The sequence below is a fragment of the Panthera leo genome, chromosome B1 (genome assembly GCF_018350215.1).
Source record: "Panthera leo isolate Ple1 chromosome B1, P.leo_Ple1_pat1.1, whole genome shotgun sequence".
Lineage (NCBI taxonomy): Eukaryota > Metazoa > Chordata > Mammalia > Carnivora > Felidae > Panthera > Panthera leo.
The window spans coordinates 2762233-2779412 of record NC_056682.1 but is presented as its reverse complement, the minus strand read 5'-3'; the positions used below and the strand labels follow the sequence as shown (position 1 = coordinate 2779412).

General features: G+C 43.2%; 1 protein-coding gene across 1 annotated transcript in view; it reads left to right on the top strand.

Moving 5' to 3' along the window:
* CSMD1 (CUB and Sushi multiple domains 1) overlaps positions 1–14189 on the top strand; it is a 681511-nt gene extending 667322 nt beyond the window's left edge. The window contains 3 exon segments of the mRNA XM_042934172.1: positions 99–186; positions 7213–7345; positions 10832–14189. Of these exon segments, the coding sequence (XP_042790106.1) occupies positions 99–186; positions 7213–7345; positions 10832–10991 (381 nt within the window). The 3' untranslated portion in view covers positions 10992–14189.
* Positions 14190–17180: the final 2991 nt, after the last annotated feature.

The following is a 17180-nucleotide window of genomic DNA, read 5'->3' as shown; positions in this document are numbered from 1 at the left end:
CTGTACTATCTAGCTGTGAGAATACAGTTCTATTATGACAGAACAGAGTATTATTAATCCCCGCCATGCATTGTTTTTCTCTTCTTCATGCACATCAGGTGTCATCAGGACTTGAAAGGGGAGGATTTACTTTTCAAGGTGACATTCATGGAAAAGACTTCGGAAAATTCAAGCTGGAAAGGCAAGGTAAATGCTCGCATGTTATTTTTTTTTTCCAACTTTTTTTTTTTTATTTATTTTTTTTTTGGGACAGAGAGAGACAGAGCATGAACGGGGGAGGGGCAGAGAGAGAGGGAGACACAGAATCGGAAACAGGCTCCAGGCTCCGAGCCATCAGCCCAGAGCCCGACGCGGGGCTCGAACTCACGGACCGCGAGATCGTGACCTGGCTGAAGTCGGACGCTTAACCGACTGCGCCACCCAGGCGCCCCTCGCATGTTATTTTTTTAAAGCACATGTCAACTTGGCCTTCACGTTATTGTGCTGAAAAGAAATGGAAAGGCCACGAGCTTGGAGGAAACATAAACAAAAGTATCGGGAGAGACAAGCGTGTTTTACAACAGAACGGAAAACAAGTGCTGGGCACAGCGGAACCGACAAATACAAAGCTGGAAGAATGCAGTATGTAGGCCGGATATGAAACTAGTATCCTTACTCTATGAAGAGATACTAGAAACACGGAGACAGTGAAGCAAAGGTGAAGCTCAATTAAAGAACTAAGTAAACTACATAGCCCAAGAAAATTAGAAGAGGGACTCGGAGTAACCAAGAAAGCACGAAAAAATCTTTTAACTTCTAAGAAACGTGTATTATGGCAACAAAGGTTTTCCATTTTTAATGATCAGAACATCAGATTTTTAAAGCAGTTATTCTGGGGAACAGTAGAAACAGACACCAGGGCCCTCCATTCGGGAGGTGTCCAGGTAGAGAAGGACAAGCTGACTCTGCCCAGAGACTCTGCCTTCAGAGATTTCAGCCAGTCAAGTGTGGAAAACTCTTCCTCGTGCACCTCACGTGACTATCATAGTTGCTTAAATCAATAGTTTTATGCAATGTGTCACATTTAATAAGAAGCAGTCTATTTCAGTATATTTCACTAAAGAAGTGAGGACTGTACATTGACGGGGAGAGAGGCGCATGACTTCTACAGGAAGAAAAAGTTTACTGCACATAGACAGATCCTCCTTCCCTGCTTCCGATCTTTCTCTGCTACTTGATTTCTACCTTAGTTATCAGAGAAAGAAAATATGTGAAAAAAATTTTCACTCGATTGGACTCTTCCCCCATCAATCAGCTAGTTTTGTAATCGAGGAGGAGTTAGAATCTTCTTGGGCCTATCTTCATCTGACATCTCAGCGGGGAAGTCCCTTCTGGGTGGTCGGGAAGATTAAGAGACAGCGGAAAGCATTCGCTTTGTGCACGCAGAAGCTCTTTGCACACGAGAGTCGCTGCGGTTGTCCCTGCTGACGGGGATGAGAAAACACATGTTTGTAATGCGATTAGCATCCCATTTCTCCTGAACAACATAGACTACTTTATATCCTACTTGTAGAACACTATTAACATAATAATTTGGGGGGGGAACATTCTATCCATATAGGCTTTGACCTCTGAGCTGCCTTTCAGAGGCACAGGGGTATAATATTTTGTGACGATTATCACTCACGACTCAGTTCATAAGACTCTTACCAAGATACTGAGGGGTTCCAAAGGAAACACATACCGACCTGTGTATTATTATATTTAAAACAGAAACTCTACCAAAAAGAGTAATCAATCGTAAACTACTCTAATGCCACCATTCCAAATGCAGTAGCTCAAACTAGAAGAGCTTTAAATTACAATGTCAGCAGTGGTACTTTAAATTGGGCTATGTTATTTTGAGGTAATGACATAGAGTAAATGCATTGGACCAACGCTAATGATGAGTCAAGTTTGTTCTTGCTCTAAGCCAAAAACCCTAGAGTTACCTGCCCTCCCTTCTCCCCCGGCACATGCTCCAGTAATTCCGCCTAAGGACGCCCCGGGGAGCTGTGCGCCATCCCCCGTGGACTTCTGGGTTCACTCACCCGACAAACCCGGCCCGTACAATCACTGTGCTGTTGCCCCTTTCCTTGCAGGACACCATTTCTTCCTAATCCGACAAAATAGCAGCCTGCTTTAGCACGGAATCTTTATCCCCACGTGATGATGGGGTTATTGTCAGGAAAAATAGTTCGCCTCACTAGTTTGGCTAACCCCTATTTTCATGGATGAAAATAAACCACCTCTTAATCGTCTACAGTCAATAGATAAACGGGAAGACAGTGATCTTTAAATGGATACTAAACCAGCTTGGGTTGAAAGACCACCCTAATGCAGAAACTCCAGTAGGAACCCGAATGATAAATTGGCTTCCCCATTTAAACTGAATCACCCCACCCCCAACCTCACATACACATGCAAACAGTATGGAAGAAAACCAGTGTAAAACATGCATCTGTTAAGCGACTTGTATTCCAGAATACAGAAAGAGCTTTTGAGGTTCAAGAAAACAAAAGCAAATAACCTGACTGAAAAGTCGGCAAAGGATTTGAATAGACCTCTCTCCACGTAGGTACACGTGATCGATAAGCAACGAAAAGCTGCTCAACATCACTAGTCATTCAGGAAATATAAACCACAGTGAGACACCATCTCACAGCACTGGGATGGTGATGGTCATGTGGGTGAGAGGCGGCAAAATTGTGGACAGATTGGAGCTGTCCTACTTCACGGACGGGATGTAACCGTGGTGCAGGTGTTGTAGAAAACAGTCTGGCCGTTCATCAAGCAGTTACACAGAAAGTTACCAAAAGGTGCAGCCATTTCACTCCTGCAGGTATGGCCAGCAGAACACGTAAGAACATATGTTCACACAAAACTGTGTGCCCGATGCTTGTAGGAACATTACTGCCAATAGCCCAGACGTGGAAGCCGCCGGATGTCTGTCAACTAATGAACAGACAAAGCGTGCTATATCCATACAATGGAATGTTGTCTTGAAGACATTATACTTAGGAGGAGGAGCCATGCACACACACACAAAATACACATCATAGGATTACACCCAGGGACGCCTGGGTGGCTCAGTCGGTTGGGCGGCCAACGTCGGCTCAGGTCATGATCTCACAGCTCATGAGTTGGAGCCCCGTGATGGGCTCTATGTTGGCAGCTCAGAGCCTGGAGCTTCTGACTCTGTGTCTCCCTCTCTCTCTGCCCCTGCCCAGCTCACACTCTGTCTCTGTCTCAAAGGTAAATAAACATTAAAAATTTTAAATAAATAAATAAACAAACAAACAAACCATCCAGAATAGACATATTGAAGACAGACAGCAGATCAGTGGTCTCCTGGAGCTAGAGGTTGGAGGATGAGGATGCTGGGTTTCCTTTAGGGAAGACAGCAGCATTCTTAAATCGTAACGATGATTATGACACCATGTGCACATACTAAAAGACTGTGAACTGTACCTTTGCTGTATTATTATTATTTTTTTGTTTTCATTACTTTTATTTATGTTTTATTTGTTATTGACATTGACATGCAACGTTATGTCAGTTTCAGGTGTACGACACAGTGTTTCCACAAGCCCATTCCTTGCTCAGGGGTCACCACAATAAGTGCGACCACCATCTGCCAACCACACGACGTTATTTCATTATTGTTCATAGTATATCTTAAGCTGTACCTTTCATCTCTGTGACTTACTTGATAACTGGAAATTCGTGCCTCTTCATCCCCTTTATCTTCATTTCACCCACCCCCCTATCCACCCTCCTTCTGGCAACCATGAGTTTGTTCTCAGTTCAAGGGTCTGTTTGTTTTTTGTTTATTTTTATAGTCCACATATGAGTGAAAGCTATGGTATTTGTCTTTCTCTGTCTGACTTATTTCACTCAGCATCATACTCTCCAGGTCCATCCACGTTGTCACAAATGACAAGACCTCATTCTTTTTTTAATTTTTTTTTTATTTTTGACTGAGTAATATCCCATTGTGTGTGTGTGTGTACACATATATATATATATATATCAGGTACACACACGCACACACACACATACATATATATATATACGATCTTTGTCTATCGATAGATTTAGATGTACTTTGGGTGGGTACTCTAGTGTATGAAGTTCTTTCAATAGTGATCTTTTAAAAAATTGAATGGCTAGCTTATTCCATGTAAAGAGACGCTTGCCCTCACTCTTAAGCAAAGATATGTGAATGAGGAACAAAGGACGCCCTGTGTTTGATTTGTCAGAGCAGCAATAGTAGAGATAGTATGAAGGAGGAGGGCCAATGGGAGGGGAGGGTAGGGGAGGGGAAGAGGCTAGCGGTTGGATACCACACAATTGCCCAAGTGTTTTGTAGCACTCCTCATGAAATAATGGTTGAAATGAAATCAGAGCACCACTTTGGAGGACATTCTGGTAAGATTTAGCCACGCGAAAAGTTACAAATTCTGTTAGGCAATGATTCTGCTTCGTAGAATTTATCCTGTATGTTTAGACTCCTGCTGCTGGATAGCTACAGAAAAAAGATTTCATTGCGACATTAGAAAAATACTAGAAATGGCCTAAATGTCCTTCAAAGGTAGACTGGCTGAAAAATTTCTGGCATATCGAATTAATAGTATACTATACACCTAAAAAAAAATAAATCTAATTCATGTGTGCTGATGGCAAAATTTCAAAGATGGATGGTTAAGTTGAAAAAGCCAAACACAAAAAATGTATATCATATTCCCATGTTTTTAGAAAAGTATGAAAAGGGAAACAAACGTATATATTAATAGTCCATTGCTGGAAGAACATTATATTATTTGTGTATATTTTGTGCCATTTTAATGAATATCATGTGTGTGTATTACCCTTTAAATCTTTGAAACGAGAGTAAATACATGAAACTCGCCAGGAGCTCCTGAAGGCGTGATCATTGAGAAGCTCCCAAAGACCTTCTTTTATGTTACTCTGTGTTACGACGGGCAGTCTCTTGCGGCAGGTTGATTTTCCACGATTTTATTGATGAGAAGTCCGATGCCTATTATGTTCAAACGTAGACAGTCTTGTCTGTGGATAACAAAAAAGTAACTTCGGTTAATTTAAGCAGAATGCAAATTCATTAGAATGAGGCAAAGAGATTCACAGAACTACAGAAAGCTGGAGAATGAGGTGTGGTAACTTCATGGAAACTGATAGATGCTGACGTACCACATGGCAGCACCGTCTTTCACTTGACAGGCACGTATTGAGCCACTACTGTGTCCTCAGTTCTCTCGTAGGCACTGGGGGTTCAAGAGGAAGGCTAGCCGACGAGCTCCCTTGGCACAGTGCAACTCCTGTCCTAGTACACACAGGTCCTGCTGGACTTGTGGCCGTGTGCCATGTGCACTGTTGAGGCAGGGAGGTGTCCTGACCTTTCAGTGTCACCGCAAGTCTGTGGAGTGGGTGCCATCTGAGCGGGCTGCCTCGGCGCCCTGTACAGGATGTTGTCATCCTGGGCACTGGCTGTTACTGCTGCACCACTGCTGCTGGACCCACCACCGGGGACACTCAGCATTGTCCTCAAGGCTCCCCAGCCGCCACAGCCATGGGATGGCTTCCGAGCCACCTCGGTGCTGTGCGTCAGTCACCCTGGTTCACTGCCCAGGGTGGGGGCATCCAATGGGGCGCGAGTTTAGAGAGAAGATGTATCTGGCATTTTCCCCTCGCATGGGGGCTGTGGATGCCTCTGAAAGTGAAAAATTATCTGATTCATATGTGCTGATGAGGAAGGATCTCAAAGAAATATGGTCAAGTTACAAGAGCGAACATCAATTATAAAATATGTTCATGTCAGAACTTAGGAACAGTAAGGAGTAGCGCAAGCCGGCATCTGTGGATGCGACGACAAGTCAAATTCTTGCCATGTTTTTAATGTGAAGAGAGGATTTTATGTTTGAAAAGCTATTTAAATATATTTGATTGTTTACTTACATTCATGGTTCATGAAAGAAAATGAAACAAAACTTCTCTTGTATTTAACATTCCGTAAATTCTGGTACTACACTTCTAAAAGCAGGTCAACTTATTTTTCACAATTCTGCTATATCCAGATGACCCCAGTCGTAATCCCTCACACACGGGCATTGAGTGAGCTCAAGCGATTAAGCCAAATACATTTCAAAATTTGTGTTATGGGTAAACAGTTTAGATCAAACTTTTTTTTTAACGTTTCTTTATTTTTGAGACAGAGCACGAACAGGGGAGGGTCAGAGAGAGAGGGAGACACAGAATCTGAAACAGGCTCCAGGCTCTGAGCTGTCAGCACAGAGCCTGACGCGGGGCTCGAACTCACGGACCGCGAGATCATGACCTGAGCCGAAGTCGGACGCTTAACTGACTGAGCCACCCAGGCGCCCCTAGATCAAACTTTCTTATCTGGAAGGAATCGCTTGAGAAGTGTTTTCTAATTTGAGTTTTCATCGTTTGCATCTCTGTCTTGGCCGTGCATCTATTTGCCACTCTGTACCTGTGGATTATAAATTCATAGTTACATCACCTTCATGACATTTGAGATGCTTACATCCGCCTTCCCTTCTGATGGACGGAGATCACGTTTTATCATCCTTCTGTGTCCTCATGGAAACTGGCATGATGACACTGAGCTATATCCTTTTGTTGAGCATTCTTAAACCCTAACGAATTCTGCAATGTACCTAAAATGAAAGAGGTTACACCAATATATTTGCATACGGAGAATGTAATGTCATTTATATAGACCCCTGGAATATTTAGGTAATTTCATCAGCTACTGTTTTGCTGGAGTCTGTGTCTCAGGACAGGATATAACAGCCAATGGTACCCATAGATACGTCCACATACATAGACAAAACCATATGGATGCTTTCAGTTTTAGTTTCAATGCAAATATATCTGACTGAAAGTCAAAGTCACAATGTATGGTGCCCCTTTCGCCTTTCTCACATTTGACACGTGAAATTTTTTTCATGGTATTCTTGAAGGTCATTAAGGAATAATTCATTTTTTGTAACTTGATCATTAACAGACGTTAAAATCTTTCTACAAGACTGTCCGTTTATCAATGGAATTCAACTCCTTGGAGGCTCGGGCCCCGTTCATAAAAGTTGCCAGAGGCTTATCTTCCAGTATGAACGCGGGACCTGCAAACTAATTATTCGTTTTGTTCTCCAGATCCCTTAAACTCGGACCAAGACCCTTCAAATCATTACCACGGCACTAGCAGCGGCTCGGTCGCGGCTGCGATTCTCGTTCCGTTCTTTGCTCTGATTTTGTCCGGATTTGCGTTTTACCTCTACAAACACAGGTACCGTAAAACGCCGGTGTGCTTGCGAGGCCCTGGTCTGGGGAATGCACACTGCCCCCGGTCACACGTTCCCCACGGCTCGACGGTTTTCTCTCTGACGTTAACGATGCCCACATGGCAAGGCTTTGCTTTGCGTTGTCCGCCGTACTTTTTCAGCAGGGCGACTTCGAGTAATGAACTTTAGGAGGATAAATAGATGGATTAAGAAATAACATGCTGTGTTTCGTAGTCCACGCAAAGACACAATAAAGGATTACATTTCTACTTTTAAGATCGGTGGCCGGTTGTTGGGAACACTGAGACAGCATTTCCACCCTCCAGAAGAAGATTGAACAGAATGGTCTCTGAGTTCTTTCAGCTCCATGAATCTGTGATCTAGAAATTGTGGGTTTATTCCTTTCTTTGAGCTCTCACTATGTAGTAGGAGATATCACATGTTCCATCGCTTGAAAAAGTGTTCTGGATATCTATTAATTTGCATATCCCTGCTAACTGAAACATGTCAAAATTGCAGAAAAACAACTTTAGTGAAGTAGATCCTTTCCTTGGAGTTAATGTGGATCCCTGACAAAAAAAAGCTGTGGAGGAATTATAAGTCCTTATACATGTTGTCTTTCTCTGGATAATATATTACCTGGAAGAACATGGCATATGCCAAACTGTTCTAAAATACTACTTAGAATAGTGGTATTCCCTACATATAATAACAAGAAACTAAGAAAACAAAAGAAAAATAGAAAAAAAAAACCCATGATTCTCTAAGATATTAAGTATGTTAAATGTGGTCTGTGTTCATTTATGTGATACAGATATTTCTGTTTAATCCTGGTTTAAAAAAAAGGAAAATGTGGTGCAGGATTTTTTTTAATGTCTCACAGCATAGCTTCAAATATGTGCTTTCTTATGCTTTGCAAAAATACAAAAAAAAGTAGGAATGTCACTTCAAAATTATATTGCTATGTGATCACGTACATGTGTACACTTTTCCTCTAGTTGGAATGTACTTATTTTAAAAATATAATTCAGTAAAAGGAATCTCAGAAGGTACTTACAAAATTAAAGGTTGACACATCTGTATTAATAATTACTATTATTATATTAGTAAGTATTAATATATATTGACATATAATTATATAATTAAATAACTAATGTTATTATATAATTATTAATAATTGTTATTATTATTATGGAGAAAACAGTATTCTCTGCATATAAGTCTCGTGAGCCTTATCTTCAAATTTCTCCTTGGGGCTAGTTGAAAATGTAGTAAATGTAAGAAAAGATATCCCGCCACTTTAGCCAACAAAACACCATCCTGAGAAGTGCTTCTATTCTTAAATTAAATTAATTCTGTAAATTAAAAGTACATCTTCTTTCGCAAGGTTCTCTAGGAAACATAATACCCTTATAGATACCCATACAGTAGGAATTTGTAATTCCTACAAATTCATTTTTGTTTTTTGTTTTTTTTAAATCTTTTTGGCATTCATGTTAACCCCAAGGTTAACATGCAGTTCATTAAAGTTCTTTTACCCCACCTATTGACATTTCCCTGTCTGTAGGGGGGTCTCTGGAAGCTCCCCCTACAGGGGGACCCATGTGCAGGAGTCAGACGGCATCCCCACCTGCCAGTGAGCGTCTCATTGACGCACCTCCCAGCGAGGCCGACCTTTGTATGTCTCAGAGACAGCTCCCTCCGGCACATCTCTGATCCTTTCAAAAGACAGCCCTACACAATTCAGCACTTCTGGTTATATCTTAATTTTGAGATGACATAACATTGGGGGGAATATTCAGTATATATCACAGCTGTAGTCTTTCAACCCTAGAAGCTTCCCTACCACAACGTTCTGTATTTCAGTATTTGGTGCGTCAGCACAGGAAATGCGTGAGGGTAGATCACAGACCACAAAAGCAGTGGGGAGGGGACACCATTTGGTCCTTTTGTGAATTTGACCCCTTCCTTCATTTCCACGCTTGTAGGCTGGTGGGATTTAATCTCAGTGTGGCTCTCGCACAATGTCGCCCATCATGCTTGTCATCCGAGAGGCCGCGCTGTGTCTAGAACGTGACAGAAGGTTGTCTAATCTCATGGCTCTCATGAGCCATTAAGCCAGTGTGACTTCTTATAGTTCTCAGAATTGGGGGGTTTCTGCAGGAGCAACCAAGCCACGCCCGATCACCCAGGCACGTCATAAGTTCATTTTCCTTTGAGTTATTGCCATGTACCCAGGGAACGTACCAAGCTATGCGTTTTCTCTCCACTGGCTTCTTACCCTCTACAGATGTAAAAGTTCCTTAAGCAGTTGGCTCCACGTTTCTCAAGTTAAAACCTTATTCCTGCTCATTTCTGACTTGCTCTCATTACACTTGGAAGTGTTTCCTCCGTCAGAGCCAGGGCTCCTGACACAGGACTCCCACATGCTTCGTTCTCTGCAGTCCTCGGATCCCATCCAACTCTGTGGGGTTTCCCTGGCAATTTGGGAATGGTGGTGACCCCTGACCGGGGAGACTACACAGGGGATTTAGCCAGCTTTTAACTTCATTAACGTTTGGCCGCATTAGTTTATTCCATTTTGCTACTGGAGCGTTTTCAAGTTCAATGTCAAAGACCTCTCCAACTCCTGGGGCAGTTGACAGGAACCTCATTCTGTGAAACGTACACGCTCAGAATTCTCTTTTTTCTCAATGAACGTAACATAAGTTAAGAAAATTTACTAGCTAAGTCACTAAAACAGAAGCATCAATAATGTTTTTGCTAGTGTGGTTGTTGACATTAAAGTTCCGTTTTTACCACGTGATGTATTTGCCTTATGTAATTTCTCTGGAAAAAAAAACATGGGAGAACAGACTAGACAGCTTTAAGTCTTTTACATCTAAAATTACTTTAATTCTCTAAAGTTAGATCATACACAGGGGGTTTCTTTAATTAGAACCTGTAACCAGTAGTTTGACAAACAGTTGAATGTCTTTTCCATAACTTAGTCACTGGTTATATTATATTAAAAGAATAGCTAGTATTTGGTGAACATTATAATAGCAGTGAACTGAAGTTTATGTTCCTATTTTCGTTTGATCTGAACGGTCCTAAAGGGTTGACATCTTGATTCAGCATCTTACGTTTTAGAGAGTGACTGAACAGTGACTTCCTCAGGGTCATAACAACTTACAAATGACAAATGCCTAAACCAAACTCGGACCCCGGCATTGATGAGTTTCCCATGTTGCAAAGAATATTTGTAAACGGCAGCTAACTCTTTGATTTTAGAAACAGCTTCCATTTTTTTTAACCGTCTTTGTAATCCCAACAACCAAGTCTAAAAAAGAGAAAGGTCTACAAGCGTGGTGATGCGCACCCTTCCCCACAACCGTGTGTGTGTGTTTCCCTGTTGAGTCGGGCGTGACGTCTTGTACTCAGGCCCCAGCTGCTGTGCCTCTTTTCTTGAAATCTGGGCACTAACGGTCTGTTCCTTCTTTCCCCTCTAGAACGAGACCAAAAGTTCAATACAACGGCTATGCCGGACACGAAAACAGCAATGGACAAGCTTCATTTGAAAACCCTATGTATGATACAAACTTAAAACCCACAGAGGCAAAGGCTGTGCGGTTTGACACAACTCTGAACACAGTGTGCACAGTGGTATAGCCCTCAGTGCCCCATTAGGACTGATTCATAGCCATACCTCTGTTGGACAAGCAGTAACTCCTTTGGTGCCATATACCACTCTCCCTTCTAGTCTTGGCTTTGCTGCGGTGATCTTTCACATCTTCTGCTGGCGTCTGTGCGGTGGGAATCTCCAGTCACGTGCGCCAGAGTCTCCTGAGGATCGGGTGACACAGAGACCTGCATTCTGAACGTGGATTCTCCATGCCTGGCTTCATCTGCTCGGGATCAAGGCACACTCAAGGAAGACTGCCGAGTCACGCCAATACTTTGTACTTAATGCCTCAGACTTTCGTATTTCTGTGTGGCTGGGATGCCTTTCAATGCAATCTTCTGGGCACGTGGATACATCCCCTGGGTGCGGTGATAAAATGATAGCACCACAATATGTTGTTTTGTTTTTTTAACCCCCATAAATATGAATACTCTGAAAAACAACAACAACAACAACAACAACAACAACAACAGAGCTCTCTTGAAGAAACCTTTCTGGTAGAGATGCACACACCTACAAACGCTTCACTCTGTCCTTCCTGAGACCTGACAAGCTTTGAGGACTCACGGCTCCCCTCGGTGTCCATTCCTAGGGCCATTTGCAAATTTCCCAGTCAGCCGTTCTATTGCAGAATTTTTGATGCACAATTTTTTGCACTAGTGTGTTATGAATGACTGAGTAAGATTCTGATAAAAAAATAAACTATTTACACAGGGTTTATACACACTATCCATTGTATATAAGCATCTTCTCATGCTGTCCAGCGAAACATCCACCATCCATCCGTTCAGTTGGCATCTTAGCGAAAGAAAACATCCCCAGATATGGCACAGGTTTTGAAGGGAAACATGGTGTTGAAGAGATTTATTTTATCATTGCTTCTTTTAGCTGCGTATGTGTGTTGAAGTCATTGATGATGTTGAAAGAGGGGGGAAACACCAGAGGGCTTTGCAGTTGCCGTGCACTCTGTTCCCTTTAGCAGCACCCGTGACCGCCAGCACTGCTGTATTGCGTGGCCAGGGGGCTGCTGAGCTTCTGTTTGCCATGGAGAATGTCAGTAGTAATTTATTTTAGATAGCTCATGAGCTTGTGAGGCTTGGCTCACTGTAGTCTTCCCTCTGCATCACAGTTTGTTCTTCCAGAGCACCGCCACTCTCCGCTATGGCATTGAAGGACGGTGCTGTGCAGTCGCCCCTTGAACTCAGTGGGAACTGTCCGGGAGCAGAGCATCAGATGTCCCTCCGGAGGCCAGGAAACATTACACACACTCCTCTTTCCCGGTGACACATTTTACATATCACTGTGTCCTTCGTTTCGTGCTAGTTCCAGATGCAGAGACAACTGGATTTTTCACGTTTAAAATTTCTCATATGTTAAATTCTGAATGATGGTAGGAAGGAAATGGGCATGGTCCCCAGTGCGGATAAAAACATCAAAGGATGAAATAGAAGACATGGCAATGAGATGGTGATGTCACAAAACCACAGTGAAGACCGAGTTTATTTTTATTTATAACTGTGGGCTTGGCTAAAAGCGTCTTGAAAAGGCAGTGCTTATTTTGTTATTTGCGTTTTAAGTACGTACCCCCCATATGGAAAACATCTCCCTTCTCACATTCCAGAGCAGCGTCTGTAGAGCGTTTCATTCCTGTTGTTGTGGGCGTATTCACACCTAGCTTTAAGGCCGATATAGTGGTGTCTCTGTTGCATGTTTAAATGCAGGGCTTCAAAAGTGAAAAAAAAAAAAAAAGGAAAAAAAAAGACACAAAAACATGTCAGGATAATAGTTCCTTCTTTCATGTCATGTGTTTTGATTTGAACGCTTTAGCGGATATTTGATCCTTGGTGCCCACTGTCGCGTTGCTCGTTTGAAGGGTCCTATGCTGTTAGGAGGACATAACTGACCTCTTCTAGTTGCTTCTTTGCCTTTTGAACTCCAAATGACGAATTCCTTAGTATCACGCTGAATTCCCAGCACCTTTCCTCTGGCCAACCTGATAACGTGACTGGAGATTTGCTTTGCAGCCTGGGGCCCTTATGCGGATTTTTCTCCTTAGACTAGACAAGGTCAGCCAGAGCCAGGCTCCTAACACGCACACTGACCGGGCACGGAAAGGGAGCGTGAGGAAGTTCCAGGATCGCTGTGTGCAGGGGAGAACAGGGTTACTATATATATTAGGTGTATATATATACATACATATATACATATAAATATATTGTACATATATCTAAGTTTGAGTCATTCAAACTAGGTGCAAAATGCTGACTTCAGAGTCTGAATCAATGTCTCTCTCCCCCCATCCCTGACCTGCTTGCCGGTCAACGACGTTACAAATTCCTGAAACGACAGGACATACATACACGCGGCAACCACATATCAGATATTAGATATCATTTTCCTTTGTGTGCACAGTAAACCCGACCTTTGGTTGCCACTTTGGAGCATGTTATTAAACCCCAAATACAACATGCGATGGTCCTGCGAGAAGTCCGCCGAGTTTCTTCCTAGGGTGTGTGCGCGGTATCGAACCAGATCCCCTGCGAGGTGTGGAGGCGCGCGTGCAGGTGGTCCACACGCGCGCCTTCCGCCGTGGGGCTGCAAGACTCCTTCTGGAAGCGCCCAGAACCGTGTGCGGGAAGGACCCCATGCTAACACAGGTTATGTGCTTCAGAGCTGTTTAAAACTGCTGCTCGTATCACACATCTTGCCTTTCTTCAGGCTAGCTGCAATAATTTTTTTCTTCTGTAAGATATTTTGTAAACAACAACAACAAAAAGCTATTATAAAAAAAAGGGGGACAGAACGCTGGTATCACGATCAGGAAACCCATCGCACCTCTGCCCGCCCCGTGTTACCATCTCGCCACATGCTGCTGACATGAAGTAGGTGCAAACGACCTTTTTGTACAGAGATATATTTTTTATGAAGAATTTGTAAAATTATTAAATATGCTGTAATTTTTTGATTAATGTAGGTAAATTGTTAAAAAAATAAATGTTTTTACAAATACAGAACTGTAATTTTCCCAATAATGTACAATGTACCACCCCTAGCTGATTTTCAGTTCCGACCCTATTACACATGTATTAATATTAAAGTGGCCTGTTAAAATGAACAGTATCTTTCTTTTTTGTCAAAAACATTATAAAGAGAGTGTAATATAGCCTGTGCAATGCCACCTACCTTTAAAGCAAATCAGAGTTCTAATTAAATATTTAATTTTAGATTTCTAGTTTTTGGTGTGACTTTATTTTAGCCTCATATGTGCACGAATTTATTTCACCATAACAGGTGCGTGGAGTCTGTGTCAGGGGAGGAAAAGAGTGCAAGCGTTGGTAAGGGGCTCTCATTGCACTTAGAACCAGGCTCAGTGTTTCCCCCCAGACGTTGGCATCGTGGGCGTGATGAATAAACAGCACACTTGTGAGTGAGCATGATTCGGAGGGTGGCAGGGGGAAGCTGACGTATTTCTCCCTGGTCTACCTAAACCCCATGAGAGGAGTTCTTTCTGTAGAGGTCTATGGTGTGGGAACACGACACGTAAGGACTTGATGGACTCATTTAACAAAGCATTTCAAATATCACACTTGAAGAAGGCTCAAAAATTTCCCTCCCTCAGCCTTTAAAATTCAAGGCCAGCTGCGGTCCACTCATTTTGGAGCTGAGAGAAAACACAACACTTTACAACTCCTCGGTGGCCCATCAAGCTGAACGTCCTGCAGTTAAACAGAATGATATACTAATTTTCCTGGGAGTCAAGTTATTACAAAATGAAAAACAACCAATAATAATAAAAAAAAAATAGCCCCACCGTGACTTCCAAGAAACGAGAGTTTTGACATCTCACTTAGACTCTGGATCTCTTTGGGTCCATGGATGTTTTTAGGGCCTATTATGCACCGGACTTTTTTCCTTCCACATGACCTGCCTAACTTCAGATAGTCCTCTGAATACAGCAAAGTTGGTGTAAATTTTCATGTTATAGATGACGACACAGAAGTTCCAAGAGGCTGGTTAATTTGCCCAAGGATGCACAGCTAGACAGGGTGACAGTAGAGATCAGTTTTCTCCTCACCTTCTTGTTTTCACTAAAACTACCACATTATTAAATTCATCAGGATTTTCTTTTTCTGCAATGAAAAAAAAAGTTCTCATTTTCATTGTAAATGATTGTTTGGTTCTCACTGTGTTAAAAATTACCCCAAGTTAAAAATTCCGAGAGGTATAACTACTCCACAATATGAGTGTTACTATCTCCCAGAATTGCTCGCATATAATCTGCCCTCAAGAAGTTTTTAAGAAATTAAACTGGAATTCAAGAGCCCTGAAGTCATCCTGTGGTTGTAACACACTGTCTAACACGCTGAAATCAAACAAGAACTTTGTTTTTTTTGTAATTTTTTTTAAAGTTTATTTATTTATTTTGAGAGAGAGAGAGAGGCAGAGAGAGAATCCCAAGCAGGCTCGCCATAGTCCGTGCTGAGCCTGATGTGGGGCTCAAATTCACAGAACCATGAGATTGTGATCTGAGCTGATATCAAGAGTTTGTTGCTTAACTGACTGAGGCACCCAGTCGCCCCCATGTGAGAACTTAATCTGAGCTGACTTTTCTACCTGTGCATCTTGAAAACTGACTAGGAGGGGCGCCTGGGTGGCTCAGTTGAATGGCTGACTTCGGCTCAGGTCATGATCTCTCGAGGTTGACGAGTTCAAGCCCTGCGTCGGGCTCTGTGCTGACAGCTTAGCAGAGTCTGGATCCTGCTTCAGATTCTGTGTCTCCCTCTCTCTCTGTCTCTCCTCTGCTTGTACTGTCTCTCACTGTCTCTCTCAAAAATAAATAAAACATTAAAAAATTAAGAAAAAAGAAAACTGACTAGGAATTATGACGTCGTCTCCAAAATCTGTCTCCAGCGTCTGGTGTACTTAGCATGTAGCAAGCGTTCTCCACGGAGTAGGTCCTCAGGTAGCTACAGAACCTGAGCCAAGTACACCTCAGCTCTCATGCTCACTGCTGTGGACTTTTTCTGGAAGGGCTGTGAGTTTTACACATTCTCAGCATGACCTGGGATGCCCACAACATAGGGATACGCAGTCCATTCTAAGCGACGGCTCTTTGCAATAATCAGGAAGCTCTGACTTTGTCACTGTGGTGGAGGTGCTTCCTTCCAGAGGACGACAGGGTCATCCCACTGACTAACGGCACCAGGACAGCCACGCACAGCACTGTCTCCTTCTCTGGACGCCATTGCCTCTGAAGTCTGGCGGGTCTCCCCTTTTGGTGGCGGCAGCACGTGGCTATCCTTTGGGAACCTGTGCCCTCGTGACAATCTGTTTCGGTAGCATGCCTGCCATAGCCCTCCATCCGTCCGCGAGCCAGAACCACTCTCCTCCTGGAGACACAGACATGAGATGCGTGTGGCAGGATGAACACTGACTGCCCAGGAGCTGAGCCCATCCTTCCCCACAGCTGCGTCCGGGCTGTTCTCCTGAATCAGCTACCTCCCACCTTTTGATCTTTTCTTCTTCAATCTTCCAGACCTGGTACTTCTACTTGCGTTTAGGGGACCCATCAGTGTAATTGCACTTAACAGATGGAGACAGCATGTCCATGATGTGCCCTGACACAGCCTCTCAGGGGCCCAGTGCCCCCCTGCCCCCGGCTGCTCCCCCCACATCCAGCCCCTGCAACCAGGACCCACCACCCCTGAGCCCTGGTGTCCCTGAACATACGCAACAGTGAAGGACTGGAGGTAAAGCGCCTCACAGAACTGCTCAGAAGCCGGGACACTTTCCACGAGCTTCCTTGGCCGGATTCCATGCAAGTCTCGTCAGGTGAATTAATACGCTCATGTGCATAAATGCAACCAGAGAGGGGACCAGCAGCTTTGGGCAGTGCTCAGGGATGACAAGACATTGTCTCGAACGCTTACATTAAGAGATGTTAGGGGCTGAAAGGGTAGCTCTGCAATACTGCTTAGAAGATGTCTTTTGGTTTATCTCATTCTGTCACGTTATCCTCTTGTGGCTATTAAAGCAGCTTTTAATCTGTCCCAAAGTTTCTTTTAGGGAAGGTGCTGGTGCCATTGTTTCAGGCCCCTGGTACTGCTTCATCCACGGGGTTATGTGTAAAGGAAGTGCTTAATGGGGGAGAGCGAAGAGAGAAATCACTCCAAGAG